At 41.2% G+C, this 21,131-nt stretch overlaps 1 protein-coding gene across 23 annotated transcripts in view; it reads left to right on the top strand.

The window, feature by feature from the left end:
• Trpm3 (transient receptor potential cation channel subfamily M member 3) overlaps window positions 1–21,131 on the top strand; it is an 804,706-nt gene that overhangs the window by 658,608 nt on the left and 124,967 nt on the right. For all 23 annotated transcript variants that reach the window (XM_041661180.1, XM_041661178.1, XM_041661173.1 and 20 more), the window contains one exon: window positions 19,130–19,202. In XM_041661180.1, the coding sequence (XP_041517114.1) occupies window positions 19,130–19,202 (73 nt within the window). The remainder of the gene's footprint in view (window positions 1–19,129; window positions 19,203–21,131) is intronic.

Below are 21,131 nucleotides of genomic sequence, written 5' to 3'. Positions count from 1 at the left end.
CTCTCCAGGGAATTGGTCAGAGGTTCTGTCTTCCTCCTGAGTGTGTATACATCCCTCTGTGACAGACATTTGTATAGTATCCTGAAGCCAGGTCCTGCCTGAAGTCCCCTCTCACACCTCAAAGCTTCAGTTGCCTCTGACTCTGTTTGACTTTAGCAAAAGATCTTTGTGTGAACTAGAGGGATTCGAGACCAGGTCTTGACTGTCTCTCTTTCATCACATAAGTGATCTTGGGCAATAAACTTACTCTCCAAACCTAGCAAAATTGATGTGTGGGTTGATAGAGGGGTGTGTGTGTGTGTGTGTGTGTGTGTGTGTGTGTGTGTGTGTGTATGTATGTATGTATGTGTGTATATATGTATGTGTGTATGTATATGTATATATGGCACAAGGCATAGTGCATAGTGTGCCCAAACCTTGTGACACTGAAGATCATCTGCAGTTTGTCCCCGACCTTGCTTTCCAGCCTTTCATCACTAATGGCCTTTCCTCCACCCATAGCCTCAGCCAAGTTCACATTCAGACATAAGATTCAGTGTTCATTTTTCTCTTGTTTTCACTTATGCTTTCTCCTTCTGGCTCATCCCTCCTCCCCAAGAAAATCCCCGCATCGAAGCTCTAATACAGCCTACAATGGCCAATCACATCTTAGCCTTCTCTGCAAGCCCAGGCAAGTCCCTCTGAGGCATGTCCCTCTCTAACTAGAATTCCCCCTTGGTGTTTGTCAGTGTGTCCTGATTTTGATTATACGGTTATTTGCCACATAACAATGTCACCAGCAGTGCTGAGCAGCAGATGACACCAAGGCCACAAGATTATAACAGGAGTGAGAAATTCCACTCTCCTTAGAAACATGACAGACAGCATGGCATCAGAGCACACACTGCTCGCTGTTTTCACTGACATTGATGTAAAGGCCTAGTGTGTGGGGGCCACTTGTATAAAAGTATAGATATGGAACATCACACTCGGTAATGTGATGGACCACTGTGACATTGGTTAACGTATGTAGACTTTCATCAATATTTGAGGATATTCAGTCCCATGAAAACGTTAGCTGTAAAATAGCGTGCTGTGATGTGCTGACAGTAGCCTCCTTCCTCTTGAGTTCACTGTATCCTTTAACTGCATCAAAGGTCCAAGTCAAGTGCTGCAGGGCTGTAGTGCCAGCTACTCTCAAGGCTAAGCCAGGAGGATTATAAGTTTGTCCAATGCTTGCCTGGACTACAGAGTGAGCTGAGGGTGTGCGTAATCCTGTCTCAATAATCAAAAGTCATAAAAAAAATAACCTAAGGACACAGCTTAGTGGTAGAATACTTCTCAGTATATGTGAAGCCCTAGGGTCAATCCCCACTAAAAGATATATGATAACACAAGAAGCTGTGTACAGACATCAGGTGATCTAGCTTTGTCTGCACACTTTAGAATGCTTGCAACAGCGGTGGAGGTGCCTAGTGGTGTAGTCTATTATGAAGCTGCTGTTAAGTAATGGATCACAGTATTTGAGTATTTATTCCTCTCCATACATTTTTAACGGAAGAGGCCATGTTAGCTAACATTGTGCCTGGGTGACTGGGAGTGGGAGAAGGAGGAAGGGGAGAAAGGACAGGGTGTGTGGTGCTGAATGAGTTCAAGGAACATGATATGCTTGGAAGAAGATGTCTTTATGAAACCCATCATTCTGCCCAGTAAGTGTATGCCAGCATATTTTAAAACCTTTCGGTGTATGTGGGGATTTACATCACTACTCACCATTCAGCAGGGCTTCCACTGAGGAAGGGACAGACTGAACCATGCCATTTCTCTGTTGCCCCTTATGTATCTCACCTCGTGTCTTTCTATAAAGTCTCAAAGTCTTTGAACCCATGAGAATTGAAGTTGTGGGCTTATGTTTGGCTTGGTTTGGTTCTTTTCTGTACTGGGTATCAAACCTAGGTCCTCACTCATGCTAGGCAATTGTTCTACCCCACAAATCTACACCACAGTATGTAGCTGAATTTTTTTTTTTTACTCTTTACTCTTTGGGAGGGTCTGCCATACAGTTCCCAAATAAGTACATGGAGACTTATTCTTGCTTAAGACTGCCTGACCTTAGCTTGGCTTGTTTCTAGCCATCTTTTCTTCACTTAAACGATCCCATCTACTTTTCCATCTGGGCTTTTACCGCTCAGTATTCTATGTCTTTCTTTACTTCTTACACCACTGCTGGCTGGTTGTCTCGGTGGCTGGCCCCTGGCATCCTCCTCTCCTTCTCTCCTTCTCACTCCTCCTTCTTCTCGTTCTTTCCTTCTGTTTATTCTCTCTGCATGGAAGCCCCACCTATCCCTCTCCTGCCTAGCTATTGGACATTCAGATCTTTATTAGCCCAATCAGGTGTTTTAGGCAAACAAAGTAACACGGATTCACAGATTTAAATAAATGCAGCATAAAATAAAGCGCCACATCTTTGCATCATTAAACAAATATTCTGCAGCATAAATGAATGTAACACATCTTCAACTAATATTCCACAACAGTAGAATTCCTCTTCTGCACATGGGGTCTATATAATTTCCTTATAGATCTCTCTATAGACCTTTCATTATGTCCAAACAGATCCCTTTTACAATTCAGTAATAATGTTCACACATAGTAGGCCTGTGCCAAGAACTTAGCATGCAGTTATCTCTTTTGACTTTCCATAGAAAATGACTGTAAGGGGAACGGCAATGACTCCCATTTTCCAAATGAGGAAATGGAGGTTTTCAGATGGAAGTGAACTTGCTCAGGGTATAGCCAATGGGAAGCATAACAGAGTTGACCCCAGAGACAGCTGGCTTCAGTGCTCTGCTGTTATTCAGAAAATGGGTTTGATGAAGAGACAAGGAAGGAAGCAAGGACGCTCGCTGCTCGATGGGGCTGCTGTAATAATGTTAATGTAGGAGGGAGGACTGGAGTTTGCACCTGGCGATAGTGGGGCGTTGGTCAAATCCTGGATTCAGTATAGAGGAGGTACCACAACCATGAACAGTATCCACTGCTGATGATAGCAGCAAATATTCTTGAGACTTCCTAAGGAGCTATCATGGAGGTCCAGTTAATGTTTTACATGTGGCATAGAAAATAAAAGCAATCTTGGGAGCAGGAGGATGCAGGGCTGTGTATTCGTATTGGCACTAGGAAGGGAGAGAGGTCACTCCAGCTTCCAAAGAAACAATACAGCCAATAGACTGAATTGTTCTTCCTTTGAATCAATTCCGTCTGAGCTTGAAAGAATAGAAAACTTTTCAAAACAAGGTTCACCATAGGTCAGGATAATGTGGCCCTAGACTAATCGCTCCCTTCACCGCTGAACTAACGGCACACTCTTCCTTTGTCAGGTCAGAAAATGCAGTTTTGTGTGAAAGCTTCGTTCTCCCACCAGTTTCCTTTTTGATTTGCCAAGCTGGTTTCGGGGGAAAGCCAACTGGGGCTACATTTTGTTTCCTTTAGTATTTCCATTCAGTCATGTGAAAAAGGACCCCCCCCCCCCCACACACACACACAACGCCCGCTGGCTTCTCATTCTTCTCCAGTGGCTCTAGAAAAAAAGCTGTGGAGGAAGCCAAGTTGAAAAAAAAAAAAGCTGCAAGAAAGGAAGAGAAAAATGACAGTGTCCCCAGGCTCAGCATTGTGTAAATAAACAAGGGACAGTTTCTGCCCATAGGACCAAAGCCAGGCACACAGAACCAGTTCGAGGCAGGGGAGAGTCTGGTTGGATTTGATTCCAGTAACTGGTTTTTGTGATTTTCTCATTTATTTGCTCTCTGTTATTTGTCTTTGTTTAAGACAATAAAATCATGTGATGATATAATCTTATAGCTTCATTTACAAATGCTTTCAAACACATTAACTCAAGCAAGCAAAATCTGGGATTATCTTGGAGCAAATACACACTCCATGAAGTCTGGGCACGAGCCTCGCGCATCCATCACCAGCGGGCTTCTATTTATCCACAAGACCAGAAAGCCTTGCTTCTTACCATCTTTCATTCTAGAAATACTATTTCTTATGACATATACTTTTCAGATAGCCCATACACAGTCACAGATGACCCGATTGGGTTCAAGCAGGACTGACCAGGATCTTATGATTCACATCTGGTCACAGCGTGGATGTGTCTTCGCAGTGTTTCTCATCCAGAGGCTAAGTACAGTTCCCTCTCAGCATCCCCAGTCATACCTGCCATGCTCAGTGTTCCACTTTAGCGGAACTTAAGCCTCAGTAACTCTGGACTCACTTTGCTTGTAGATTGGAAGGTTAATCATAAGCAATACAAGCGTTCAGTCTGGGATTTTACTGTAACAAGGCCCTAAGAGTATGGTCTCTGCTGTACCTCAGCCTTTTTAAACTGCATGGCCTTTCACTAAGCTGTGAAGTGGGGTTGGTGACGGGAAGTAGCAATGGGTATTTGTTAGACTGGTTGAAGTGATGGTGACATGCATGCAGTGTTGGAGACACTGCAAATGCACAGTGAGCAATCATCGGTAGTACCAATGTAATGCTGTCAGGATCTGTGCGCTGAGATAGGGAAATTGTCACAGCCACCAAGAGGGGCACATAAGAAGTGATGCTTCAATCCTGTCTCAAAGAGCAAAAAGCTAAAAAGCTTAGTGGAGTTTTTAGATGGAGCAGACCAGCAGAGGAGAGAGAGAGAGAGAGAGAGAGAGAGAGAGAGAGAGAGAGAGAGAGAGAATCTGCAAGGAGAACAGAGAAACAAAGGCAGAGAATTGCTATGACCACACCCATGCCTAATGGTAAGAATTTACTCCACATCAAATTGTACAGTAATCCTGTGAAGCTCAATTAATAAAAACTCAGAGACAAATATTGGGGTTCAACCTGAAGACCAGAAAAGCAAAGCAGCCAGCCATTGGCTCTTAACTCGACCCAGTTCGAAAATGGTGATTCTGCCTCTAGGAAACCTCAGAATGAGACTGTGACCTAGAGCTGTCTCTTCCTGTTTTATATTCCTCTCTAGTGCTGGGATTAAGGGTGTGCACCACTACCTCCTGGTTTCTTTGGCAAACTAGTGTGGCTACTGGGATTAAAGGTGTGTGTCCTTGCTGCCTGGTCTGTAAGGCTGGCCAGTGTGACTGTTTTGCTTTTCTGGTATTAAGACAAGCTTTATTTATCAAAATATGAATGAAATGCCACTATAATCCTGAGATGAAGAGTTGTCCCCATTTCTCTCACATAGGGAGGTACAGAGAGGAACCATGGGTGGCATAAGGGTATGCTTCTATAAGCTAGCATCATCCCCTCTTTGGCACACCTTGTTCAAAGTCTATGCTCTGTTTATGGTCTGTCATCTTCAAAACAACACAGAATGTGTCTAGGTATTGGAATAGAGTCCAGTCCAGAGACAGACTGTGCACATGCTGGTTTTCACAGTGTGAAGTCCTTGTCCCTGGGCACAAGTGGAGTAGTATAAGTTGAAGAGTGACAGACTCTTTGGAGTGGAAAAAGGATTGTCATTTGCCAGCAAGGGACCATCAATAATGGGGTTTTATAACAGAGAACCAGATTATAGAATCATCACACAGCACCATAAGGGGAAAGGGAATGCTTACAGTACAAATTTCCCCTAAATCACTGGACAGACTACAAAAGACAGCAAATGTGATTTTTCTGTTGGTACCATCCACAAAAACCAAGATTGCTTCTTCCAGTTTGATGGAGAATTAGTGGATCACCAGGAGGTTGGACTAAGATGTCCTGGTGTTTATTTTCTGCCATTCTGAGAGCAAACAAAGAGGCATAGCCTCTAGGGGGAAAGAGAGCCCCAGTGACCATCAGTCAAACTTATTTGATTCTGAGATGTAAGAACATTACACCAGGAGTCCTTCAGCCCTGGACATTTGCCAAACTATAACCTCATCCTGCAAACCATAGAGAGAAAACCATGAACTCAGGCTTAAGTAAGTTTTTTTCTTCTCAAGAATTTCACCTGGCCACAAACTTTTCAGCTCTAGTGGGAATTTAAGCAGCTCTCTTCTTTAGTGTTTCACTGGACATGGTACTGAAAGCCTGACTGATGGAAACCAAAGACCATGCCCTCAGATAGCCTACCATGCCATGCCTGAGACATTTGTCTCTGGGGTCATCACTGGACACAGCAGACGAAATGGAATATATAAAGAAATTTATATTAACTGATATTCTTATTCTCCATAGTTTCAAAGCTCCCTCAGTTGCTCAGTCTTAAGGTTTTACTTCCCAAGTCTGAAAAGTGGGGTTGGCCCAGTAACAGGTGGGTAGATTCCCAGAGAGGCAAATTAAGGACATCTGGTATACCCAACTTTTAAACTGTCAGCCATGCTGTTACCAGGGATCTGGACTACCTTGAAGAGAAAAATGAGAACCTTTTCTGTCTGGAGCCCTTTATGGTACCTTTGTAATTTCTCTCGCCAAACGACAGTGTCTCATGGAAGTGCTTTTACCAAAAAGACGTGTGATGTCATGGTAAACATGACAGAAAAACAGGGGACAAAGATGCAGTTCTGTCTGGTGGTGATGAAAAGGGTAGGAAAAAACAGCTACCCAAAAAAAAAAAAGCAGAAAAAAAATGTTATAACTCAATGAGAAGCACATATGGTGTTAGACTGGAAGCATATCTGTAGTCCTGGGTATTACTCCCAGGAGATGCTTAGACTTATTTTTAAACATATATGAAAGAACTGCACGTGAACACAGCAATACTCTTTTCCTAAAAAGGAAAAATGCTACCTTGAGTCACATTAATTTTCATTCATCTGATTGGCTGACAAGATATAAATAACAATTATTTCTTTAGCCTCTATCTTTTATTCTTTGTCATGAGATTTACAGAGAAGTTTCTGGAAATATGACTGCAGGTCCTACAACATCTGTCCCGTTATCTCCCAGTGAGGCACATACCACATGTATATGATAAGTGAACATGGAAATACCAGTTATCAGGAAAAGAACTGAGAGAGGGAGACAGCAGATGACAGACTGCCGTCTCGTCTCTGCCTTCTAAAAGGTGAGAACTACATGAAGGGTTGCACCCACTCTATATGTTCCCCTCATCACAGAAGCAGCTGAGGAGTTTTGTTCTGCCTTCCTCAGTGTCGTCTTAGGATGGGAGCACTCTTTCGATGATGAATGATACGCCAGTCACGAGTTTAGAAAACCTTGGGTGAATTACTGACCCATATTTTAAATTCTTCTTACTGTGATATGACTTACGTGTTATAAAAAGCAATCCCCATGCAGTATGTTCACTGAATGATTTCACTTGAACATGCCCAGTTATATAAGCCAAAATGGCCTAGAGACCCTAAGCTGTCATCAGAGAGCTGGAGGAAAAATCAGGCAGGTCAAACCGGGAGAGAAACTTGAACTGAAGCTCCACCTGGTGGCTGGTAATCATGAAGATAAGCTCTGACCCAGCTCGCTTCTCAACAGAGACAGGTGTAGGTTCTCTGGTACTGTTTTGGAACCAGCAGATCTACCTCAGGCATTTGTTAATTGATTTAGAGGGTTAGCCAGCAAATCAGGTTCAAAGACAACCCAAGCTTCCTCTGACTTCAGCTCACCCTCATGCTAAGACTCCTCTGTAGCTATGACAAAGGTTGTGGCAAAAGCTCCACATGTCTAAGACTTATTTAAGGACTATGTGCTAAGCACAGAACAAGATCCGCACTCCAAACCTTCATCCTATCTCTATTCACAGCAAACAGTTAGAAGCAATGTAATTGATTAACTACAGGACACCGATTAAGAGAACTATAATATACCTATCAGATAAAATACCCTGCAAATATCAAAAGTATAAAAAAGTACCCTGCAAATATCAAAAGTATATTCTTGAAGAGTTCTCAACAGTTCACAAATATTATGTTAACTGAGAACACGGCATGCAAAATAATATTTCAAAATATGCTCCTGTTTCTCTTCCGTGAGGAGAAAGGGGAAAGAAAGAGAGGGAAGGGAAGGGGTGGAAGAGAAAGAAGTGATAAAGGGGAAGGAATGGAAGGGCACAGAAGGAAAAGGGAGAGGAGGGGAGAAAAGGAAGCACCCAGGTGTGCAAGCGTATTACCTTTATAGGACGAAAACTACATCTCTGGCCTCTTAACTACATTTCTTGGTGGGGAAACTTCTAGTATTTTGAAATTATGGCAGGATTTAAAAGGTAAAAAGGGAATCTAAGATTAGAGTACAAAGTGTACCCATCTTTCTGCAGCTCCGTTCATTAACTGCCGAGTTGTTGTCTTTAGGGTCCCTCAGGGTAACACAGAGCCGAACAATGGTGTAGACAGGACTCATTCTATAAGACAATCCTCCACCAAAATCAACCTAGGTCAAATTATGAATCAAAGGTCAAATGATGAAAATAAATTATCAAGCTCGTGGTGTAACAACACATCCTTTTTCAAAGTTAAAAAAAAAACTTACTTATATAATATGCAAATTTATACACAAAAGCTTTATAGGACATGCTGGAATTGTATTAATGTCATCCAATTTCTGTCTCTGCAGCACTTTTTATTCAACTAGCTCAGTGCAAAATGTGAGGCTCGTTCAAAAATATTCCATAAAGAGTTAGGCCAGTATCCCTAGGTCCCACAACCACAGGCTCAATCAGATGCCAACCAAAAATATTTAAAAGGAACTGTATTTGTGATAAACATGTACACACATTTCTCCTCATAGTTCACTGAATAATAATACAACCAAATGGCTATTCACAAGCATTTACAATGCAGTAGGTATTCATTTAGAGTTGACATAGCCTGTATGGGAGGTTATTCATAGTCTAGACGTCAAAATTCTGTTAAATCAAGGGGCCCTGTGCATCCTTTGAGTATGATGCCCATGGGAGGTACTGGGGTCAGTCCCCATGGATACTAAAGAATGTTTATGGGTCTTATGGAACTTGGGACAAGTAATTGAATCTGATATTAATATTTTAATTTTAAATTTGCATTTCTGTCTCCAATGCTGTTTTGCTTTCTCATCTGAAATTACACATGAATTTCCTCTTGTTTCCTTCCTTCTTACATATTAATATGCATGTCCCTTGCTAGAGTCAATAACATTGACAAAGTGACAGTTTTAACAATTTCATCCAAAAGTTCATCAAAACAGCTGGGAAATAAGGAAGAAGTTTCAGGTTCCCAGCATTCTGTTCCTGAAGGTTCATCATTCTCTCCCCCCCCCCACATCAAGTCCCTTCTGATAAGGCCAGAAAGAAACCTAAAGTCATTGTGTGCTTAGAAGCCTTTGATTGCCAACTGAGATTCCTGTTTTCCCTGTCAATAGACTTTTATCATTCCATATCTTAATGTGCATGTATTTTGCATTTTTATTCAATTGTTTCAAGTTATTTTAAATACTAGTGATTCTAGGGGAAATGCTAGTGATACTAGGGGAAATGCTATGATAAGCCTGTGGACTTCAAAAGGCCCTGGGACTGGGGATGTCGCTCAGTAGTAAACCACTCTTCCAGCAAGTGCAAGGCCCTCAGTTTGATCCCCAGCACTGTAAAAAAATAAAATTAAATTAAAAATAAAATAAAAAGCACAGCATTGTGATGACTGAATTCTTGGATCTAATCCTTCCTTTCTTCTGAAGCCTCTACAGAATTTAGTGATAATCCAAACAGCGGACACACCAGAAATGTATCTGCTGTTTAGTTTTGAGACAGTGTTTTATTCTGTAGCTCAGGTTGGCCTAGAACTCATGGCAACCTTCACACCTCAGCTTCCTGATACTGGGATTCTGGCACGAGTCACCATATCCAGGTCGATATTTTTCTTCTGCGGAAATTGTCCTGTGGCCTTTGAGTGTCCTTGAGGCTCCGGGTTAATGTTATTATAGGTGGACTTTTTGGAATTGCAAGAATTTCCTTTGTTGATCATCTGTGTGTAGTCCTAGCATTTCTGTAAACTTCTCAGACATGCTCCAAACCATTTGTCAAGCTCAGACGTCATCTCCCAAACAGCGAGCAGCAGGGCACGAGTGTGGAACGTTCCTTTCAATTTCTGATCGATTGAGCCAGAATGTCCTTGCAGCTTAGGCCTGGTTTTCAGTGTAATATCACAGTTATTTTCATTTTCAAAAGCTCTACTCAATAGCCATGCCTGCGTTCACAGATTCGATGCCCACGGTGACCGAAATATGTCACAAATTAAGCTGATAAATGGGTACTTTGAAAGTGAGTCGGTTTAATTTCCCCAGTATTTTCTCCCATACCTTCTTCCTGTCTGACCCAAGACTTACTGAGTTTTAAAATGGAATGGCCATGATTAATTCAGGGCATGCCCTCTATTCTATTTCATTGTTTTCATGGTGAGAAAAGACTCATTTATTTCCAAGAAAAAATGAATTAGGCTGCTCCCTAAGTCATTTTAAGTTTCTGCTGCATTTCCCTGGAGTATATCTTTACTTTGAGTTTTTTTTTTCCTGTATGGAGTGGTTTAGTATACATGGAACCAAGGATTATGACACCTTGGTGAAACATATTTTGGAGTATGTTATGCTTCTGTAGCCCCCAAATTTTCTTATGTATATGAAATCCCAGTAAATAATGCTTTTAAGCTACACCCTACCCTCCTTCATATAAGACTTGTTCAATCTCGCAACAACACAGTATCGGGCAGACTCTTGTGCTGAAATTGATTCTTGGCACTTGGGGAGTATATCCTACTTCTTTTTAAATGTTTTATTTTCTTTAAATCTTTTAAACACAGCCGTTTGGAGGTAGTTCATCCACTGAACAATGTTTACTGAGCTGGGACTGGGAGGCCTTTCTGCGAGCTAATCTCTCCTTTATACAAAGTGTGCTTACAGGAGTCATAAAGGTGGAAAGCAGAGCCTCAGAAAGCCTTAGAGGATGATAGGAGCTTAAAGAAAGTGTGTAAATTTCTTAAAATGGCTCGTGTGGAGAGGAAGACCCATGGTTAGTTCACCAAGTAAAGGGAGGAAATTCAGCTAAGAATCTTCTGAATGGGCAAAAGCTGAGAAACCAAAAAAATCAGGGTCTCGAAAAAGGAATACATTGCTCCACACAGTGGGCTGGATGTCTGGTATGTGGACATGGGTTGTGGTTGTGACAGGGAGAAATGGCAGCAAGAGGCACAATGATAAGTGCGCAATCAGCAACAGGTGGAGTTAAAGAACAGCAGGGAGCACATACCAGCGATCTTTGAATGCCCTGCTAGGAATTTCTCTGCCTTATATAGGGACGGAGGAAAAGTTAATACATTTGTTTGCATGACTAGCCTAATGGGAATGAATATGAGAGACAGGACCGTGGTGTGGAGGTCCTTCTGTCTATGTGTTGCTTTTATTGGTTAGTGAATAAAGAAACTGCTTTGGCCTATAACAAGGCAGAACTTAGTTAGGCAGGGGAAACTAAATTGAATGCTGGGAAAACGAAGGCAGAGATTAGAGAGAAGCATGTAGCCCCACCAGAGACAGACACTGGAACTTTATCCGGTAAGCCACAGCCTTGTGGTGATACACAGATCAATGGAAATGGGTTAAATTAAGATATAAAAGTTAGTCAGAATTATGCTTAAGCTATTGGCCAAACAGTACTGCAATAATATGGTTTCTGTATGGTTATTTTGGGGCTGAGCAGCCCAGAAAAAAACAAGCTGCCACTCACAACAGAACCAGAATCACCACAAAACTGAAGCTGTTACAGGCTGAACAAGGCTGTGAGAGCAGGCACAGAGAGAAAGGGGTCGAGAGGAGGCAGAAGCAATGCTGTACAGAACATTACACAACATGGTACCGCATACCACACCTGTTCTCTCATTTCCCCTTCTCAGGGTGGCAACATGGGAGAGCATGGATCTTATCTGCCCACTTTGGTACTGTGCCCTCCACACTCAGCAGACTGGGCAGAGAGGCTCAGGAAAGCAGCTCAGTAAATCAGAACCATACACAACTTGGGAGTGACAAGCACGGTGACCAAATTTCTGACTTTTATAAGGGGACACAAAATAAAAATAAAGACAGTGAAGCTGGTTGGCAGTAAGGTGGAAGGGGTAGAAAATAAGGGAAGGTTGTGAATTTTAAACTCCACTTCCCTTCCTTGTGAAAGCCATAATTTTATCTAAGCTCGGGTACTTTGTCAAGAAGGAAGCTGAATTTGGGGGAAACATTTTTTTAATGAAATGGTTTTCACGTTTATTCTTTTTTATCTGGAAAGCTGAGTTAATCTTCCTGTATCCCATAATGTAACTTTGCTAATATACAAGCCATGTCAGAGAAGTGTTAGAGTTAGAGCTAGCATTCACATTGAAAATCTCAATTTAAAAAAAAAATCAGCCTTTACTAAACTATCTATAAAACAATTAGGTTATCATTCTATTTAGTTTACATTTTTATTATACTATGTTTATGATATTTGATCAAATGAGACACATGGATATCTCCTTTTCTGCCCCTCAAATGACAAAAAGAGACAAAATGAATTCTCAAAATATTTTTTCTTCTATGCTTAAAATGTAGTAGAGAGAAAAGGATACTATGGGAAGGAACAAAATTTTTTTCCATAATTTCCTAATTGAAAACAAGAAACTAGGCTGGGCATGGTGGCGCAAGCCTTTAATCCCAATATTTGGGAGGTGGAAGCAGAAACTAGAGTTTCAAACTACAGGACCAAGAGTGCATATTGTAAACTTAAATGTTCTTTTCAGACATCCTGAGAATCAGAATCTGCGAATGAAAGAGTGAAGGCACCATAGGCATCAGAGAGAAGCAGGTGAAGGAGCTCTCCTTCAGAGCAGCAGGACCAAACTTTCTCCTCCAGATGCATACCCCTCCCCATGTGCACATGGGTACTCACTGCAGCAATGTTGACAATGGCAGACGATGGAAGCCTGCCTTGTCATAGCGGCTAAATACACTACAGCACACATAGATAGTGAACATCAGGCCAATGACAAATCCACGATGCCCACCTCTGCAGCTGAAAGCCCTGCTCTTCAGAACCAACTGCCACCAGGAAAGGAAAGGATAGAACAGCCTAGAAAGCGGTCATCCCTGGAAGTGGTAGAAGGCGGCTCTATGCAGCTAATTTTCGCAACATTTTCATTTCAAATTTTAGCAGTTTTAGAATAGTGATAGCAGTATAACATCTCAGGTCGGTCAGGGGAGCTTATAATATAAAACTTGTCTTTGGCGTCCCCAGCTCTCCTTGGAGCTCCTTTGGTTCTTCTGAAGGCTCCCTTGCTCACAGCGTCAGCCCAGGTCCTTGTGTTTTTCAACAGCAGCATTCCAGGATGGCACATGGACAAGAAGGCAACCATGCCCACACTTCAATTTTCAAAAATAAAAATCCCACAAAGCCCTTGCATGCCAACACCATCTCAAGCTCCCTGATAACAATGCCAGGCACTTCTACAAGCACCCCTATAAATCCCTTTGGAACTCCCCACTCGTTGCCCCCCATCCACATCTGTTGCTATGAAAGCCCGATAATCTTACATTTTAAAGGAAATTTAACATGTGTGTCAGGAGGATTTCCATCTGAAATGTGATCTCTAATCGTGCAGTGAAGTTTAGGCATTGGAGAGTTTAACAGGTCAGGTGTGCAAAGAAGCCCATTTCATATTGCAATTGTCTTGATCTTTTAAATAATGGGGCTCAAATACGACCCTGAATTCCTTCATCTTGCCATAAGTTAAATGCTTTTTGCATATCTTTCAGGCCATCCAGCCCTGAAAAAAAGAGTTAACTTAAACAATTAGTCAAATTACCACTACTAACCTCAGGTTACCTCTCCAGCATCTCTTCTTGAGTTCAGAACAAGATACAGCTACTTCTCATCTCCCACCTGGAACTATGGGGTCATCAATAATGCTAGGTACAATATCCTCATGGCTATGCAGAAGGAGATGCCCTATGAAAACCTAAGTCAGCACACACCTCCACCTGGAAGCCCCTACCACCCCTACCCAGCTGTGACCACAACTCAAAAACACTTCATAGATGGGTTTTGTTTGGTCATTTTTTTCTTATTTTTTATTTCAAATGCCTATGAAGGTGTGTTAGTCTTTTATCTCTGTGATAAATACCTGAGGGGGGAATTAAATGAGAGAATTACTTTATCTCATTGTATCAGTCCATGGGTGGCTGGCTCTACTATTGTGAGCCAAAGAGAGAACACCATGGCGCTGTTGGGGTAGAATTTGATCACCTCTTGGCAGCCAGGGAGCAAAGAGAGTGACCATAGAACAGGACAGCACCCAAGATGTATTCCCCAGTGACCTACTTCCTCCAACTAGGCCCCATCCACCAATGTTCCTAAAACACCACAGAATAATGCCAGAGAACCAAGCCTTCATCACATGAGCCTATAGAAGAACATCTCAAACTCAGACCAAAACAGAAGGCTGTTCCGTTCACATCCTCCGTCTCGTAGCCATCCTAGACTCTGACCTCCACATATGAGCTGGAACAGAAGAGGCAGCTCAGCTGGTAATACTGTCCTTCACATACTACTCTCTAGATGGGATGGGGGTAAGGACAGGCACTACTCAACTTCAGAGTTCTAACTTTTGTGTGACCTTAGCCAAGCTACTTTGTCTCTGACTAAACAAGCAGAAGATGCCTGGGGCAAACGGTAATGTGATAATCTATGGATCCATCTATTCTCTCCAAAGCAGTGACAAAACATGGACTATTTGCTAGGAGATCCTATACGGTTTTTTTCCTATCTAAGTGGAAATAGGCAAACATTATCATCCCACCTTATGAACAGAGGAGACTGCTGTGTACAGAAGGGTGCAATGGTAACTTACCGTGAACATTCAGAACATTTGGGTGACTAGCATAGCCTTCTCTTCATGGAAATTCATTGTCTCCTTATTCACTAAACACTCTTCAGAATGTTTCCTCTCTCCTAGAATGTGCACAATATGTCAAAGTCACACGGAGGATCTGAATGCTAAAGAGTTCATATGCCAGGTGTCTGTCCTCTGTCCATGTGAAGATGTGTGACACACATTCCTAGTGTCAAATCCACAGTCAGATGTACTCCATCAGCACTGAAATGGGCTTTCATCATTTGCTTTGTGCAAGGCTATCTTCTGATTTATTAAATGACTCTATGATCAGCTTTGAATAACTATTTAGGAGTTAGAGGCATAATAACAAAGTCTTAATAATTTCCCCATCCAATTAAATAGTCATAGCAATGATTTGTTGATTGTGTATTTTATATGTTCACCTTTATGTAGATGCACACATTTATTTTATTACATAAAATGAGGAGTTGAAGATCATATATTTGAAAATAAATATCACTTTTCCTGACACAAAGAAAATGTTCCCCCCAAACAAGGATTTTTCTAACTGGGAATAGGGCTGTTATGGTACACCCGGACTGCTGAAACAGAATGCTATAGCCCAGGATTCTAATACATAATGTAGATTCGCTCCCTAGAGCTCTGAGTGCATAAAGGCCAGAATCAGGGGTCACAGATGTAAAGGGCTCTTTCTGGCTCCTAAGTGGCTCCTCTGGCCGTGTCTTCACACAGCAAAAGGAATGAGGCCGTTCTCTATGGGCTCTCTTATAATGATACTAATTTATAGCCCTCATTAATCAAGACATAGCACCCCCTTAATTGCCCTACATCCTATAACCATCACCCTGGCCTTAAGTTTCAACATAAGGATTTAGATAAGACAATCAATAAAACCATGGATGGGACACATGAACGGTTGTTATATAGCACATTTAGATAAAAATAAAGTCTAACTGAAGTGCCAAGCTCCATAAAGAGGACATATCATATTTTAGTAGACTCCAGGCACGGAAGTCGAAGAAAGTTACGTAATCAAAACATATAATAGTTAGAATCAGTAGCTCTAAAATAACAATCTTTAGCACATGATTGGGCAGTCATGTTGGAGATATTTTATGGGTGTAGTTTCTGATACTACCATGAGACAGTATTTATGAATGTATATGTATATACATTTACAAAATGCAATAGCAATTAGTGAAAAATGAGCCAGGAGTTTTGGAGAACAAGGAAGGGTATCTGGGAGGGTTTGGAGGAAAGAAATAGAAGGGAGAATGTTGTGTGGAGGCTGCTAGTGTGTTCCCAGCTGCCCTCTGCTTGTTCTTTTCCTGGCCACCCAGACTCCTGAAATAATTACACAGACTCCACTGTTTGGCCAACCACAAGCTCTTACATCTAGAATTAACCCATCTCCATTATTTTATATTTTACCCCAAAGCTCATTGCTTACTGGCAAGGTTTCAGCATGTCTGTCTCTGGTGGCAGGCCCATGACTTCTCCCTGACTCCGCCTGCTTCCTCCCAGCATTCAGTTCAGTTTTCTCTGCCTACCTCTATTCCCTGTACAGGCCCAAGACAGTTTCTTTATTCACCAATTGTATTCACGGCATACATAGGGGAATCCCACATCAGGTGAAATCTTATAATTAAAATACAATCTCAAAAATAAAAATTTTAAATGTGTCATATTTTAAAGACTGTTTTAAAAGAACATGTAACATAAAAAATAATACATTAATTATATGATCTACTTTTATTTGGTATTTGGGAATGAATCAAAGAATTCCATTACATGATAAAAAAATCTTTACAAATTATATTCTCCTGTATTTTATAACAATTTTATACATCTTTACATACTGAATCCATTTGGAATTTTATCTGTGTGATTTGGGAGGTAGAAAAGGAATTCAGGTTTTTAAGTGAAAAGGTACAGTTGTCCTCACATCACTTATTGCTCAGGGTGGTGATTCATATCCACAATCCTAGGTATCAGGGGAGCTGAGGCCGTAGATTGTAACTTTGAGATCAGCGACATAGCACGACCCTTCTATTAATGGAAACAGAGGAGGCTGAGAAAGGGGATGAGAAGGAAAGGAAAGAAAAGAGAAGAGAAGGGAGAAAACAAGCATCTTCTCCCCGCTGACTTCCAACGACCCTTTGTCTGGTTTCAAATGCTCACATACGTGTAGGCACATCTCTGGGTTGTATTCTATTTCATAATTTACTCATTGTTTCCAATGCCAACAACATATTCTTTTAAAGTCTTTGATTTGGTAACGAATTCTATGACAATTGTGTGTGGTTGTGACTATTTGAGTCCTAGAATCAGTCCGTCAAAGGCACAGAAACACTCTTGGGGTTTTCCTGAAATTTCAACTGACTGTAAACTCACTTAGTAAACAACAGCTTATTTTTGAATTGTGCTTTCTGATTGGTTAGCTAAGGGCATGCATCATCTGCAACCTTCCCTGCCCTTCAGCCAAGTTTATACTTTCCCAGTATGATCTTTACTAACTCTTCATGGAGTTGGCAAGAAGATTCCTGAAAATAGATTAAGCCTTGCTCCCTTACAAAAATCCTTCTCTAAGTTTTTCATGCAAATTTTTGCTCCAAAAACCGTTCTTTAGCTCATCCCGGCTAGAAACCAATACTTAGCCGCTGCTCGTCTTTGCCTTTTAAGCGGGGAAACTTGCTCTGTGTAGTCAGCATTCTACAAGGGAAAATGAAAGCTTCTCAGGGCACACAGTAGAAACAAATCCGGTGCTGCCCATCACTGTGGATGCCAGTGTTTCCTGTACACCCATAAAAGATTCCCACCCAAAACATACACCTGGGCCTTTGGTGAGCATAGAGGACGCATACAAATAACATTTCTTGGGGCTTTCTTTGAATGTCAGCAAAGTTGTTTGAGATTATGAGGGGAATTCTTCAGTGCCATAAAAGTAGAGATTATCCCCAATTGCTAGTTTGTGGTTGCAGTAACAATTGTTAGTAAAAAACATCTCCTCTGGAATGAGTCTCCCAGCTCCCTCTTTCTATCAACAGTCAAGTCTCAGGAAAGAATTAATTCCTCGCTGATGCTTCCTCCCTCTCCTTCCTGTTATTCTTCCCCAGAGACCGTGTTTCTCTCCTATATTACCATGGAAAAGATGTTATTTTACTGCCTTCTGTCCATTCCTACCATCTGGATATACTGCTAGATTATTCTAAAGGATATGCACTCATTGAGAGGGCTAAACAGTAACGCGCATCCCAGTGTCAAAACCCTTGAATGTTGTCTTAGTTGAGGTTTTCATTGCTATGATAAAAATACCATGGCCAAAAGCAACTTGGTAAGGAAAGAGTTCATTTCAGCTTAAAACCCCCAGATCATGCTCCATCACTGAGGAAAGTGAGGGCAGGAATTCAAACAGGTACATGAAGGCAGAAACTGAAGCAAAGATCACAGAGGAATTCTGACTTGCTCCTCCTGGCTTGCTCCTCGACCTAGTTTCTTCTTCATTTCTATTATTTTGTTTTACATATATGGGTGTTTTATTTTGCACATATGGATATTTCTGTGCACCATGTGCGTGCTTGGTACCTACAGAGGCCAGAGATGTTGTCAGATCCCAGAACTGGAGTTACAGACGGTACTGCCATGTGGGTCCTGGGAGTTGAAACGGGACCCTCTGGAAAAGCAGCCAGAGTTTTTAACTGTTGACCCATCTCTCCAGCTCCAGAAGCCTACTTCATTGTATACCCAGGACTATCTGCCCAGGAGTGTACTGTGCCCTTCCACATCAATTGTTAATCAAGAAAATTTCCTACAAACTAGTCTATAGGACAATCCTACAGAGGCACTTTCTCAGTGAAGAATCCTTTTTCCCGGAGACGTCTAGGCTGTGTCAAGTTGACAAAAACCAACCAACACAGATGACTATTGTTAAGGAATAAGTGTAGAGGTGGTTACAGCGCACATTTGTGCACATGCAGTGGGCCATTTTCTATAGAACATAGTGGCCAGCTATCTTTAAACACAGTTCCTCACTCATGGCCTGTGTTACAACTTACATATATTGCAAATCCTGAAAGCCCTGCTTGATAACCACTATCCATACAGTAATGTAAGATGGTCCCCACTTGGAGATTATTGACACATCTCCCTCTTAATGAGTGGGAGAGCCCATTCCTCTGATCCTCATTATGTACGCTTGCCCTAAAGTCAAGAACCTACTTCAGGGATAGTAAAACTGTCACTGATCAGAAGTGGTTTCATTGATTTGATTTCTCTCTGGAGGACAAATGTGTTGTTAAGCATCTCCTTGTCTCAAATTGCAGATCACAGTATTTCGAATGGGATCAGAAGGCCACCAGGACATTGATTTAGCTATCCTGACAGCATTACTCAAAGGTAAGAGTTCCTCTATCCACATAACACAAAAAGTAATTTAAATGGATTAACAGAGACACCTTAAGCCTCCTACTAATGGACTTAACCCCAAATGGTTTATGTCACATCTAATTACTGACAGCCCATTGACCCATTGTGTAAGACAGTGCTACCACTATTGAAGCCTTTTAATGCTGACATATGTTGTGTGTGACTTGATTTTGTAAGTTTTGAATAGAATGTTACTCATGTCCATTTAAATTTAAATAAAAATTTAATCATAAAAATTTAAATGAAAAATGTTAACAGAATATGTAAAATGCTAAGTTATCTAAAGTTATTTAATAATTATTATTACTTTATTTTCAAAGCTATCTAAATGGAAATGGGCATAGATGTATATATTAAAATTAAAAATCAAATATCATTCAGAAGATAGAGAAATGAAAACGTAGACAATACTCCTTGTTATAACTGAGCATTAGACAGAACTTTAACTTCCCTGTTGAACATAGTAAGCGCAAGCATGCTTGAATTGTTGGATTTTAATTTATAGGGTGGATATTTTCCCTACTCTCTAGACTCAGTCCTTCAAAGATATCTCACTACCTGCCCTTACCCTTGGAGCCGTGGCCAAGTACAGGCCAATTTCCTCCAGGTTCTATAGATGAAGCCTCCTCTTTAGTATACCTTAGTGAGCAAGCTACACTTGGCAAAACTTTTAATAAATTAGTATAAACAGAAGAAAGTTAGGCCTGTTCAGATCTAAAATTCAGGCCGGAAGTATATGGAAGACAAACTATAAATGTTTCTAAGTGTGGTTGTCAGTCACAAACATCTGTGTTCTCACTTAGCGCTATTAACACATCTGCAGCGGCCCTTATCACCCCCTCGTCGTTGCGTGCCCATGACCTCCATAGACTATAAACTCAATGAGAGCAGAAAAGCTGTCCTATTCACCTTCTCATCATGGAACTTAATCCCCAATTCATGCCGCCTTCAGTTTTTGTTGGATGAAGAAGTGAATGGATTACTCAATGATCCAGTGATAGAATCGGTGTTCTATATTTCAGAGTAAAAAAGGACAGTTACTTCATGCGCTGTTTCTAGAATATTACTCTTCTTTCACTACCACTATTTTCTTGAAAACTTATTATGTGGCAGTAGCTGTGCGAAGCTCCTTACAACTACGGTAAACATTAATCACAGCAACAGCTATGTGATGCAGGAACTAATTGAATCTCCCTTTGCCAGCGGAGTAAGAAAAGCTACACAAGGTGAAGTAACCTCCTTCACACTCAAACTCATGATTATGCCTGAACTTAGGACCAACATATCTGACTTCCTCCTGGACCTCATGAGACCCTTAGACAAATATGATTACCAGGCTTCCCTGTTCATTCCTTGAGTGTCTATATGCGTTCACTAGACTCCTGATCACATATCAGGAAATTCTCATTCCCTCCTAGTGTGTGGTGTATCCTAGGTTAGACATTTCTGTAAGATGTTTCATTTTCAACTACAAATATAGATGCTGGGAAAGAGAATTAAGGGCCTGAGGCAGGCATGAGTAGGTTGAGCCACAAGATACACTCTGGGCTTTATGCTGTCTCTATCGGAAGCAAAGGTGAAACTTCTTTGCTATAAAAGTCTGATGTTTTCTATTCTCATATAAAGATAATGAAGAAAGTAATAACATCAATAAGCAATATTTGTTGAAGACTCACTGTGTGCCCAACACTGTGAAGAACATTTATTGCATTCCTTCATTGATTCTGCAAATAGCCTACCAGTTCATCATGAGCCTCACTTATACATAAGGAACCTGAGGGACAGAGCCGGTGAGAGTGTGCTCACAAGGAGTTGGCTAGTCAATGGTTCAGTCCAGAACTGAGAGCTCGTACATACAGCCAAGATATCCCCCACTCCATTGACATCAACAAATGCCAT

Source organism: Microtus oregoni, unplaced genomic scaffold, assembly GCF_018167655.1.
Source record: "Microtus oregoni isolate MIOR12 unplaced genomic scaffold, Mior012 000012F_ref0000307, whole genome shotgun sequence".
NCBI classification, from domain to species: domain Eukaryota; kingdom Metazoa; phylum Chordata; class Mammalia; order Rodentia; family Cricetidae; genus Microtus; species Microtus oregoni.
Note: the sequence above shows the minus strand (reverse complement) of the source record. Positions and strands in the feature narration are given on the sequence as shown.